Source organism: Triturus cristatus, chromosome 3_1 (assembly GCF_964204655.1).
Source record: "Triturus cristatus chromosome 3_1, aTriCri1.1, whole genome shotgun sequence".
NCBI classification, from domain to species: Eukaryota; Metazoa; Chordata; class Amphibia; order Caudata; family Salamandridae; genus Triturus; species Triturus cristatus.
The window spans coordinates 951,945,846-951,959,855 of NC_140583.1; the positions used below are offsets into that span (position 1 = coordinate 951,945,846).

A 14,010-nucleotide genomic window follows, 5' to 3' on the forward strand; every position below is an offset into this window, starting at 1 on the left:
GCGACCAACTGCTCACCCACACCACCACAAAAGAGAGCATTTGGGAGATCATTACTGCCTTTGTAAACCAGATCTGTTGGAGTTTGCCTGGACTCTACACAGCATACCTTGTTTTGGTCCACTACATAATGAGCCAGGTTCCTACAGGAAGGCATAAGGCATTTCTGTTTTAAGACATAGGATTTGTTTAGTCCATGGTGCTGGCGGCTCGCCTAACCGCTGCATATTTTTTTCGGATTTTAAATTTAGAAAGTGGCAATGGAGTATTCAGGGAAAAAAATTGTCAGCTCGTCGCTCGCAACCTTCTGTATAAGTGCCAAACCGAGGGTCGAGAGTGAGGAAGGCGACATCGTTTGGTTTGTCCCGAATGGATGGAATAATGCGCTGTAGGGACCGCGGAAGGGAGCGGTGTGGTAGGTGACGAGGTACAGTTCAAGGTTCTATCTGTGAAAGGTTTCTCAACGCAGAGCACATGCGTAAGAAAGCATTAATGAACGAGGACGGGTGGGGAGAAGTGCCCCATTAAAGTGGTGCGCGCGGACCGCCCCCCGCCCTGCCTCCTCTCTCTCCTACGGCGCCTCCAGTGCCGAGGATGGCAGCGGTGGCGGGGGAGCTGCGAAACAAGTAGGCGCTGACTGCTCGCTCCAGCATCCCTCCCTCCGCCTCCTCCCCGGATCCCTCTTCTGCATCCCCGCTGCCGAGGAGATGCCACTGCCGTGACCATGTCCAGAGCCCCGCACTCGAAGAGCGGGCCTGCGGAGGGGGCGCACACTCCCATCTTCCAGGTGAGGGGGCGGAGGCGGTCACCTCTGCGCGCAGCCAGGCGGCTCGGTCGCAGCTAAGAGGAGGGCATCGGTAGAGGGTGTGTTCGGCGTCCTGTCCAGGGCTCTCTCCGGGTTCCGCTCTACCCATGTCTTGCTGTACGTGACCTGGGCAGGAGTTTGGGAGCTATGCAGGTTATGGATGTTTCCTTTTGCTTTGGAGTATAGGGGGAGAGAGATTTGTGATTCAGCTAGGGTGCCACGGGGCCAGGTGTAGGTAAGGATAACCAGCCCACAGTAACTGGCTTGATAGTGAAATACAATCGTTGTATGGGTGCCTTGGGCCCCTGAAGCCCATGGGCTCCGGTGTCACTGCACCGGCTGCACTATTCATTGAGCCCTTCTGGTATGAGCGCTCCCAGGTCCCCCGCTTCTCCCGGCTTGTAGTCCCGTCCACGCATAGTATGGCTGGCTGGCTGCTCTGAACCCACTCACCTCTTGCCTCTCTCTCCTGACTCCATCCAGGTCTCCAGGGGCACCTCGTCCAGGCGGAGCCGACTGAAGAGATCGGACGGCAGCACCACTTCCACCAGCTTCATCATCCGACAGGTAGGATGCGCTCCGCCCCCTCGCCAGGCTCCTCTCTGAGATGCCCCTTCCGCGGAGCGGCGGGCACCGTACCTCGTGCAACCGGGGACTGCCAGCTGCCCAGCGAGGTGGGCATTGCCAAGCTGCGGCCCCTCTGCTCCTCTGAATTACACTGTGTCTGTTATCCGGGGTTTCTCTATGTGCCTTATCCTCATCCACGAGGCCCCTTGTCTTCACGTGACCCTTTTTAATGCCGGCTGTAATTGTAAATCGCTGACAAGAAACAACGCCTGCGCTCTTGCTTTCGCGTTAAATGGAAGCTCCCGTGGGCGATTTGTTAGAAAGGCCAAAATAAAATCAACAGCGTTAAAATAATAAATATAACCTCCGAGATGACCGCTTTGGAAAATATTGGCCACGCGAGAGTGCTTTTAAAATGGGGTCCCTTTCAGCACGGAGCAGGAAAGCAGTTTTCTGGAAATGAGATATTCTTGGGGGAAAACATTGAAGGAAAAGAAAACTTGGACTTTTTGTTGCTGTTGCAATCTAGGGAATATGTGCTATAGTTGTAAATCGCAGGCTTGAGGAAAATTACTTTTAAATAGGTCATTAGAGGTGACCTTGACACATAATGCGAGTTCAGCAGGAATTCCAATGGTAGGTTTTTCTCTGCATCCTCTCTCTCGCACTTTCTCTACATTGTGGACTAATTAGTACTCACTCCCTAAAACGTAGCGCCTAGAACGTTGTTTGCCTTTCGCCAGCGCTTAAGAGCGCAGGTTTGTTATTAATGTACCGGGTGACTTCACTTTTATACTGTAGGCTTCAGCTCAGACTCAGCGCGCGCTGGCCGGATCTGGGCTTTGTTGCTGTTCTCTGCTTGACTTAAAACGTTCTCTGATAGGATATTATATCTGTATTTACGGCTAACAGGCCAAGGGGATGCATACCTTGAGGTGTTGCGGTAAAGTACTGCCAAGTCTTGATATGGGCAATCCACTGGAATCATCACCGCTGGGATGGCGGAGGGGGCCGCATGTTTCCTCGTGTTAGGTTGTTAGTTAAGCTGTCTGGTAAAATAAATGAAAAACTGACTTTGGGGTTGAGAATTAAAAAAAAATCATTATTATGGTCTGGCATGGTTCAGAACTGACCTAAGCAGCATAGGAGGGGAATCTTAATTTTAAAAAAAACAACAACAACTCTATTTAAAAGTTTCCATACTCTCCATGGTGGATTATTTTGTCACGACTTTATATCACATCATCATATTTCCATCTGTGATTTGCACATAAAATCAGACTTTACAAGTTCTAACATTAACAATATTTAAATAAACACTTAGCATAAATCTAATTATAAAGCATATTTTTGTGATTTATCAGCAACATTTGGCAGTAGTATGGTAAAGCAGGGGTGTACTTTGTCAGATTTTGGATTCAGATGTTTATTTTCAGAGCTCACTCCACCATAAATACAATATCTCCCAAACTTGAACATCTCAGTACACTAATGCCACCTTAAAATGTGCATTTCAGGTCCAATCTATGAACAGATTCCCTCGATTTGGCAAATTTGTGTGGCACCCCAATGGAAGTACCCGACAAAGGCTTCATATTTTATGCTTGGGATTTCATTGCTGGGAAGTTTTGGGCCCCTTGTTGCCCTTCTAGATGTCTCATATTATTCCACTCATTGATCAGTGTGCTAGATTTAGTTTGCAGTCTCCCTTGCCCAATTCGAGGTTTCTGGCTTCTCAGCACCACTGGGATAACTACCAAGGAGTTCTGTTCAACACTAATTATTGTTTAACACAATTGACCCCGTAGAAAGGTTTGCAGGAAATTTGGCACATCACTGGGCTAGTCTACTGAGATCTGGCATGCCAATTAGCATGCAAATTATCATGCATATACAAGAAGGGAAAAAAGTGAGGGGGTGTGGGAAGGTGAATAAAGAAGTGTTTTCCCATTTTAGCTCCCATAGGAAACTTTACTTTGTTCATGCAGACAGCCTGAACCACTGAATGGATTTGCACCAAACGTGGCACGAAGGTAGAACATTACTGCAAAAGTGTGCTTTGGTTGGCTTGGTGTAAATCCACTCAGCTGTTTTTGAGATATTAGCTTTTTAAAAAGTTGCAAAGCAGATTTTTTACTTTTGTACATACCCGCTGTTTGGGGCTCATGAATAATTCACAAGTCTGTGAATAATAAAAAAAAAGAGATCTGATTATGTTAAGGAGCTTATTTGTCTGTTGTCCATTTCATATCCCCAGCACCAGAGCGGTACCAAAGATCCAAAAGATTAGCTTGGCTGTCGCAAGATAAAAAATTCCCCTGTAGAAGCCATGTAAGAACTTTGGGCACAGTCTCCATGTCCTGCATTTCCAAAACCTATGGCCCTTAAGGGAGAAAGTAGGCACCCTGGAGCCTGTGGTACCTGTATTGGTACCGTAATCCCCAGCTATGATATTAGATGTGGATTGGCGAGTCTGGAATCTGGTGATGTATAAAATGAGGGACTAATGAAAAAGAATCTGGTAACCACATGTGATATTGGGGTATCTAGTGAGCATTATCTTTTCACTTTCAATGGTATTGGTTTAGGAAGCACTGTAGATTTTATTCCAACTTTGGCAGACCTAGTGCCAATGTTGTCCAATTTTAGAGTAATTCTTAATTGTACCAGAAAACGTAACCCGCTTACTGTAACTATTAGCATAAATATGAGGGGCTCGAGTAAACCCACGGTGGCTCAGGCTATTGAGTATTCAAAAAATAAATGAAGGAGTCCAAATAAAATAAGATAAAATGAACCAGGAAAATTGTTTATATGATCTTTTAAAAACTAATTAAGAACAGCAACGGGTGTGCATGAAATATGATGCTGAACCCCGCGCAGTGCTAGACTCTTTTGGCTTATTGTGCTCCTCTATATCATTAAGGCTGACGGGGCAAAAAAGTTTGAGGCACGACCAACATTGCCGGTGGTTCAACACAACGTGCTCTTTATCAGATCCCCTTTAAGGGGGCCATGGGGCATGCAGGAATTACTAGGCACAAACGTGGTGGTTGAGGCCTTTTCCTCCTGATGTCCTTGGCCCGGCCTACTATGGGCTCTGAACAACTATCCAAACGAAAGTGCGAGAAGAGTGAATCCTTCTGCTGGTGTGAGCACTGTTACAACAGCAAATAAATTGCTATCAACCAATTTACACGAGTAATCCTTTATCAATCACTTATGAGACAAATGTTCGATGTCTTCAAAATTTATTCTCAAATGTAGTGCAATAATTTCATGCAGAAATCATTCTTTGAAATCAAATGGTACTAGAAACCATTCTTTAGTCATCCAAATACGACATCAATAAATCCAAACCCAATGCATTTCGGGTCCCATCAAGACCCTTCATCAGGGGTCATGTATCAATGCTGTAATTCAAAAACAGTAAGAGGCAATTTGTCTATCAGACCTCAATAACTGCTGTCATACTATACTTGTGATGTAACAGAACTGTATGAATTAAAGTGAGCTCTTTGTTAATAAATACATAGAAAAAAGATCCTGCAACTCAATTACACCGAACACCGCGTGAACGCGTGAAAGCACCCAGTAGAACTAAAAGACGAAAATGAAACAGAAAAAGATACAAGCGTCACTTGCATTAGGTGCTTATGGCAATGATGCAAAGCAAAAACCGTGAATAACAGTGCCAGAGTGAATAACCGAACCTCTACGCGTCTGTCTCAATAGTGAAAGAATCCGTGTCTGAATACCGAAAGTGCTCACAATGACCCATAGCGTGATACAAAGTTACCAAACGTTCACAAGAAAAATATTGATAAATATCAAAAAGTGAAAGTGACGAATAGTTCAAACTCACCGAATTCGGTAGTTGTACGTGGCTTACTTAGCCAAGGGTGCGTGAGTGACGTAAACAACGGGTTCATTTAAACTAACTAGGAAAATAGAAAACGGATTGTGTTACCTGATCATGGAAATCAAAGACGGTGCGCTTAAAGGTGAAAGTAAACAATGTATATAGAAAAAATACTCTATTTCAGATGGTGATCTATTTCGAGAACCAGAATAGCAAAAGGTTACAATACAAAGAAACAAATACAGGAGGAAATAAAAATTTGACTGCAAACAAGCAACAGCCTGTTAAATATGTACTCTGATGAAATGTGAATAAATAATACCACTCTAGTGCAGTATGCAAAAACAGATACATTAAAAACATAAGAAATAATAATAAAAAATGAATCGCCACCATACTATAAAAATCATGAGAATCAATAAGCTTTACAGAAAACAGCTGTATTCAATTAGATCGTTCATCCCCAGTGGTTGTAAAGATTGTAATTTTTTGGTCCAGAAGAATTCAGAGCACGCTAATGATTTAGAAGGATCAGTGTCTTTTGTGGGCTTTTGTGCTTCCAAAATTGTGAAAGGTAGTTGCGCTATGTTATGTCTAGCTTCCTTCCAGTGTAGCGCTACTGTTGACTTTTCATTATTCATTCGAATATTGCTTTTATGTTCTCCTATCCGGATTTTCACCTTTATTTCTGTCCTACCCACATAAATTTTGTCGCGGGGACATTTCAAAGCATAAATCACATTCATAGTGTCACAGGTGCTAGAGTGTCGCAATTTGATTTCATATCCTTTTGTGGGATGAGTAAAGTGATCTCCTATCATCACGTTGTTGCAATGTACGCAATTCATGCATTTTTGCATGCCTTTAAAAATTCCTTTAGGGCCAGTAGATCCTTTTGACAACAGTTCTTTAAGATTCTTTGAACGTTGCATAGTAAAAATTGGACGTTGCGGTAATAAGAAGTTGAGATCCGGCTCAGTTTGTATGATATCCCAATGTTTCATTATAATGGATTTAATCGTGGAAGCTTGTGTGGAGTGTTTCAGTATACACACTACTCGACTAGTTTGTGATTTCTCTGTGCGTTTTAATAGACTAGTGCGGTCCATGGCTGCAAGTCTTTGTTTAGTTTTTTCAAGAATATGTTCTGGATAACCTCTTTTCCGGAATCTATCCGTGAATCTGTGAATGATATCCACTGTATCTTGAGGGTCAGAAGTAATTCTTTTTAGTCGAATGAATTGAGAGTAGGGTAAATGTTTTTTTAGTGTAGGTTGATGAAAGCTGTCAAAGTGAAGACAATTATTTCTGTCAGTTGACTTGATGAACACATTGGTTTTGATGGTCCCTTGATCAATTTGAATGAGTACATCTAAGAAATTGATGCTGAATTTGTTAATTTGATGAGTGAATTTAATAAGGTTATGAATGTGATTGGGATAAAAAATGTTCCTTTCTAAATCACTACGGTCACCTCTCCAAATTATTAAAATGTCATCGATGTACCGTTGAAATAAAATCAAATGCTGAACCCATGCTTTATTGTTCACAATATGATCATGTTCAAGTTTGGCCATGAAAATATTGGCATATGAAGGGGCCCCAGTAAACAACTATGCCAAGTACCCCTTCAACTCTTGACTATCAGTGGTAGTGTGGGTCGAGTAGCCCAAGGCTTCTGAGGGAGGAGGTAGGTGAAAGGAGAGATCAGACTCACAACTTAAAATACACCCAAAAACCCAATACATGGTTGTCCAGTCACATACTTGCTTTTTTGTAAAAAGGCGTATTTATTTAGTAACACAAAGTACAATACAACACATTGCAAAGAATATGCACAGATTTCTTGAGGCAAGCCCACTAGCATTACCCGGGCCTGCTTTCTAGTCCCACTTCTCTGTTTTTGACTGATGGAAGTGTGGCAACATCCAAGCTAGGCCTGCTAAGGCATTAAAATCTCAGAAGTTCTATGGGAGCTCTTTAGTGAGATCCCCGAGTTGACACGCTGGTGTGTGCCAAATCAGAGCAAGTTGTCTAGGACTCAGCGGCCCATTTGCCAACCTAACTTGAGGAGTTGTGGCTCAGCATCCCTACGTGGCTGTCGGCAGCCCGGATGTGCCCAGGTGGCTGGAAGCTGTGATCACAGCATCTGCCGTCCTTGGCACTCCTCCAATGCAATAATTTTCTCCCGGGAACCAGAGGCAGGTGTCTAATGCTCCCGGAGGGGAAGCTGAAGTCGTTGCTCTCACTCTTCACGGCCCACCGTCTCTTCTCAGCAGCATGTGGGATCAGGAAGACAGCCCTCTTCCTCCTTCACAGCCCCTTTCGCCTGACACACAGGTAGGGTCGTAGCAGCTCATGCAGTTACTGCCCTCTCTCTTCACTGCAGCCCACACCTGATATAGGGGGAGGTTGTGGGTAGCATGAACATGGTGATGGACTTCTTCAAGTCACAGCGCTGTACCAGGCAACAGCCCTCCATTTCTCACAGGACAGTGCAAAGGGCGGTAACCCTTATTCTATAGCACGATCCTCCCAACCTGGCAAGGGGGTCATGGACTTTGGCACACAGGCAGCCTTAATTGTGCAGCAGTCCTGATGGACCAAAATCTCTCACTCCACTCCTGGGATCCACGCAATGCGATCCAAGTTTGACCTTGCTCCCTCCAAGAGATCTCCTTCACCTCACATGGCCCCCTGGGTCAGGCAGAGGCTGGTGCTACATGCTCCAGGGCGAGTGTTCTTGATCCTCCTGGGGGACAGACAGACCCTTAGGACGCAGTCCTGGTCACAATAAACAGAACTCATGCAGAGCTTCCCACTCTGATGTACAGCTTCAGTTTGACCATTTGTGAGTCACAAACTCTCCTTTTGATAATCCATTTCCAGAGAAAGCATGAATGCACAAATCCGTCTGGTGGAAACCTCTTCCTCTTCCTCTCCCTGCTCCTCTAGCAAGCCGTAGGTCTCCCAAAATGGAACCCATTGTCTTCCGTCACTTGTGCTCTTCACAAGCGCACACATGTACATCTATGCACACATGCATTCAGACATGCACAGTCTGCAATGTACTGTACCTCTTCCTAGCCACACATACATCCTAATGTGCTCATGTAACCATGTAACTTCATATCCTCCTCTGTGCTGTAACCTCCTGCAGGCACAATCCTACACCATCCCACACATGCAGCTGTCACACTATTTCTTCTGCACGGCACCATCTCTCAGGCACACGTACATCAGTGCAAACACATGCAAGTGCTTGCACTATTTCTCCTACACTGTGCCATCTCCCAGACACATTACATCCTCGCGTTGCAAACAACCCAATGCAGGCTAAGGGTCAATTTAAGCGCACAGCAGCAGAATTCTCGAGGTTGGGCCAGGAGGCACTATTCTAGTGATACAAGTAAAACAGACATGTTCACTCTACTGATCACTAAAAATACGGTATGCTTCCACCGCCGCACTCATGCTACTTAACACCAGGTGAAGGCATAGCCTTGCACCTCCTGAGGGTAGCACTTTAAGTGCCCCTCATTGTCTAAACAGACCACAGTCCATGAGACAAGCCTAGGTAATAGCACACACCCATGATCTGTGTTCGCTCAGGACCAAAAATAGTTACCAGGGATCCAGATATCACTACAGTTGATGCACTCAGGGCAGCAGTACACCTGCTTTACCATGCAAGGCAGTTTTCTGGCCCTACACTCGGTGCCACAGAAACAGCTTAAAAAAGCCCTTAGAAAAGCTCCTACAGTCACAGCATGATATCAAAACGTACAGGCACTTATAAGAATGTAATAGCTGAAAGAAGGGAAGCGATGAGAACCTGAAGCTTTGGAAGACTTGGAGGAAGCAAGGAAAGCAATGGATAGTGGAGCTTTTTGGAGAGTGGTAAATTGCCCTTTTTTTACAGACTATAAAACCCCAGGTAAAGTGCTTAGTTTCTGTTGATGCCTGGATTGGCCACTTTGCTATCATTTTCTTCCTGGTCATTCCACACCTGATTTTATCACCCAGAGTGTTGAATCATTTGATGGGGTGACCTCCTTTTCCCTGAGTTGTGCAAGAGATGTGAAATAAGTCACCCCAGAAATTAACAGTAGTACTGCTGGGAAAGCCCCAGGCCCAGATGGGGTCCGTATAGACACCTTAAAAAACAACAGCCCCTTTTGGGCCCCAAAAATTACAAACATAATCAGAGCACCCATAGTTGGCCCCATTCCATCATCATGGGAGGAGGCTGTTATATTGCCTTTCTATAGAAAAAGGGGCAGGGAGATGCCCAATTGTTATCTCCCAATTCATTTTTTTGGATTCTACCACAAAAATTCTGGGTAGAGTACTCCTCTCCAGAGTGGGGACATGGGCAGAAGGAAATAATGTCCTTTCTGAGGTTCAATTTGGGTTTCACCTGGGCCTGGGCACTGTTGAACCATGCTTAAACCTCTACATCCTCATAGGGAAGTACGTCAAAGCCAGGGAATGAGCCATTCATATGGCATTTATGGACATCTCTGATGCATTTGACACAGTGTATCACTTTAAATTACAGTCTCTTATGGAAAATATGAGGGTGGAGCAGTATCTAGTCACTGCAGAGACTCTTATACTGGGGCACGTAAGCCAGGGTCTGCTATATACCAAATGGAAAATATTCGATCCCCATTAGGTCCACTGCCAGAGCCCGACAGGGTTATGTATTAGCACCCTTTTTATTTACTCTATATATTAATCGCTTGGATACCCATTTAACTATCACTGGAAAAGATATGCCTTAACTGGGGAAACCGAAAGTTCCAGTCATTTCCCATGCAGATAATGCGGTCCTCATTGTGAGGACCGCAAATGGGCTGCAAAGTCTTTCAGACTCCTTCACGTTTCATGAAGGACTTGGACTTACAAGCAAATTTATTTAAATCATTAATTATGTCGACTGACGCCCAAAAAATAAAGTCAAACACCTACTATATAGATGGTGTCCTGGTAGCTAAGGGTATAACGTTTACATACTTAGGAATTCCTTTTGATTCTAAATTCACCTGATTCTAAATTCACCTGGGGCCATTCACTTAATCTAATGGCTCAATAATTGCACTGAGCCATTAAACAGTTTACAAATAAAGGTGCTATTTATCCCACCTGGTAAATAACGATACGCTGGGGTACGTTATTTATTGGGTGCGATAAATACCATCGATTGCACGTTTATGGGAAATAGCATGTTGATTTCGGTGTTTAACACACCAAAATCCTCATGAAATGGTAAATACTGTATGGTTTTCTCCTGTTAAAATTCGGGAGGATTGACCTGTCGAAATTTAAGGAATGTTGGGTTCTTTAACACATCCGATAATTATCGAGTGCATTAAATAAAACCAGACTCGTAATTCCGTCCCATGCAAAAACAGAGGATTACGCCCTAGACCAAATTAACTGCCCAACTTGTAATCAGGGCCTTAGAGAGTTTTATTGCTCCTTTTGTCTATCCCCTGCACAGAGAGTACTACAGCTGAGGACACACCCTCCGAAGAAGCAAGTTCACTATGAAGAGCTTCGCAGTCTCTGACTGACCCCAACAGCACCCTGCGCCACCTTTCAACCTAGACCAATGTAGTGCCCACCTAAGAATCCACCTGATTGTAAAACTGTTTCATAATAGACATGTTTTATGAACTGAATTCTCACTTGTAGGATATCTATTTTTAGCAAGTGGCCTGCCAGTAAGTCCAGCATACCTTCTTTTATTTTTGTTTTTTCGTCAAAAGGAATTGTGTGTAAGACGTTGAAAATAAATCAGTGGTGTTCTTTGTTGATTGCATAATTACTCATGCTATTTAGATGGTTGACCTGTCAACAGCAGTGAAGCAAAAGTGCCATGAGCCATAATGCAAGCAAAGAAATAGACTCTTCCCTGGTTTGGTAGTAAAAACAGCTATATTGGGAGTCAACTGAGCCACACACACTGCTGCTCAGGTGCTACTGCTCTTGCTGTACTGTTGATAGCTACAGCCTTGTCTCCGATGGGAATATTGGAATTTTATCTCAGTAGTTCATTCTTTGCTGTCTGGCACAGCTTTGAAGTTAACCAGCTCAGGTGATCATAAAGGCCTGTAAATTCAATGCTTAGATTATCAATTAACATATAACATGCACTTACTTTAAAGCACTTATGTTCATTGGAAAGTGGTAAAGGAAAGGAAGAAACTTAAAGATCAGATACTAAGCTCATACCTCAGGATCAAGTGTGGCATGAATTTGGGGGTCAACCCGGAGGCTCACCTTTTTCCTCTGGGGACTTTAAATTACAAAGATTTCAACAAATGTTATGAAAAAATGTACTTAGACGAGCAAGACACTGGGCCCAATTCACAGAACTAATCTGAGACAAAATCCTAAACTTACTTAGCATTCACAGAAGGCACTTACCTATTTTAGTAAAAGTTACTACTTTTGGTTAAACTTACTACTTTTGGTATTCACAGAAGGCATTTAGTAGTAGTAAAGTTAGGACTCCTAACTGTACTACTACTAAATGCCTTCTGTGAATACCAACAGAAGTAAGTTTAACCAAAAGTAGTAAGTTTAACCAAAAGTAGCACGTGCATTCTGTGAATACCAAAAGTAGTAAGTGCCTTCTGTGAATACCAAAAGTATTACGTTTAGGATTTTGTCTCAGATTAGTTCTGTGAATCGGGCCCACTGTTCTGACGAAACAAAGGGAAACATCTGAAATCCATATTATAGCAATAATGAGTTTAATATTGAGCCACGTGAGTGAGCTAGGTCTTGAAATTAGGCAGATAGCTACAGACATTCATAAACATATATGCACCATCGATCTACTGACCAATAAAGTTCAAAGAAGGTTTTCCTTTATAAGCTTATGATTGCTAAATTTTCAACAGAAGAAATAAAAACGTTGCATTTCCATTTCTTTAATGGATGTTCAGGAGTATTACTTCTTCACTTATTGATAATACCCGGTGTGAGCAATATTTGGGTAAAAAAGGATATCAAGCATTAATGAAAGGGTTTGAAGGTATTATGTAAAATGTTTAATATAGATGCAGTTTTGAATGCCCACAATCATGGAAGTGGGCATTGCTGACAGCATTTCCTAAATCTAAAGAGTATCCTTTATTGTGAAACTGGAATCATTGTATTACATTGTTAAACTGTAATTATAGGTTTTTAATGACAGTTTTAGAAACGTACCTCTCCAGAGCTGTTTATGAGTTAGTCACTGAAGATTGATGTGGATCAAACTGGCTTCATTCCTGGTTGCAAACTGTATCCTAACACTCTGTGCCTGTATTAAGCAGATTAGCTAGTCCCATACATAACAGATACACATGTCAATAAATCTGTTTAATGCAGAAAAGTCTTTGGACTTTATGATTTATCAATATTTGTGGAAAATAAGCATGGAATTTAATTCCCAGTTCAACAGGTCAATTGTGTTAATATATGAAGCAGAAGGTGTAGTAGTAATGTAAGATTTTCAATAGACTGGAAGGAAGTGCATTGAAAGAGGAGAAGTCAGCCATGCCCCTTTTCTCCCCCTCCCCCTTCTCCCCTCTTTTCCCTACTTTTCTTGACCCTGCCCTTTCTGATCTATAGAGTGTCAATCATTCTATGAATGCCTTGGTTTGAACTTGCTTAAAATTTAAGGTTGAATGTGCCTGATGTTGCTTTCTCTATTGAATTGGACTATATGAATATTACTAGAAACTTGACATACCTGTGAGAATTCTCTGTTGGCTTACAATATTTATGCTGAAAAGTAAGAACTGATATGTTACGCTTTGGATAGTCTTTTGGTGGAATTGCAAGCCCCCAAAAACCTAGTGCAACAAAAGTGGTTTAAGATAGTTAAATGTTGCCATGTTCACAAATTAAATGGCCAGAACTTCAAGCATGTACTGGCTCAGTCCGACTAGCAGTTTGAAGCCAGATGGTGACCGCTGTTTAATATCAGTGTCTAAATTTGTTTAAGATGATAATATGTCCCAAGATTTTTGTCTTATTTCAAGATATTCTGGCCTAATAGATTAATTCTTTTTTGCACATTTGGATAATGCATGTACAAATTCATTTCTGGTGTAACCTTTTCGCCCCTGAAGAAGTTGCTCATGTAAACCTTAATTGCTGGCTGTTGGCGGTAATTTATTCGATTGGCCAGATGATTATCAGTGGTAGAACAAAGGCAGACTGTGTGATTGATGTGGGATCTAGAGTATGACAGAGAGAAAGCTTTCTATATGAAAGCTTTTTGAAAGTAGGTGATTGGAGGAGCAGCATTTGTTTTTGGTAATAATAACCAAGATGTTAATGGATTCATCTTCTCTTTTCAATTTGCTATCCAAAGCATATCTTGCAAAGGCCCAGAAACGTTTGGTTGCCTTGAGTAACTATGTCAGCATAGAGATCGGTACATTTTAGTTGGAGTATCTCTATTGTCTTAAGCATGCTCCTTTAGGCTTTAATGCTAGAAACATTAAAAAAAATCTATTATTTTTCACTTGGTTGCATATACAAGATGCTCCGGTGTTCTGATGATCTCTGAACTGCTTAATACGATTGCTACTACAGCTATCTGTTTTTTAGGCGGTTAGAGTTTCTTAAAAGGGTACCTTTCAGTGCTCCAGTATGCACCGCTTTTAAATATTTTTTTCTTAAGTTCAGTAATTGCATAATTTTCAATAATGGTACGATGGATGTCTTACAAGGCTCCTAGTTCTGAAGAGTGATGCAGATGGGTATGTTGTA

General features: G+C 42.5%; 1 protein-coding gene across 1 annotated transcript in view; it reads left to right on the forward strand.

Moving 5' to 3' along the window:
* The first annotated feature begins 638 nt into the window (after positions 1–638).
* The window catches only part of CACNB4 (calcium voltage-gated channel auxiliary subunit beta 4), a 910,181-nt gene continuing 896,809 nt past the window's right edge, over positions 639–14,010 (forward strand). Inside the window, exons 1-2 of the mRNA XM_085645539.1 lie at positions 639–785; positions 1,287–1,370. Of these exons, the coding sequence (XP_085501665.1) occupies positions 723–785; positions 1,287–1,370 (147 nt within the window). The 5' untranslated portion in view covers positions 639–722. The remainder of the gene's footprint in view (positions 786–1,286; positions 1,371–14,010) is intronic.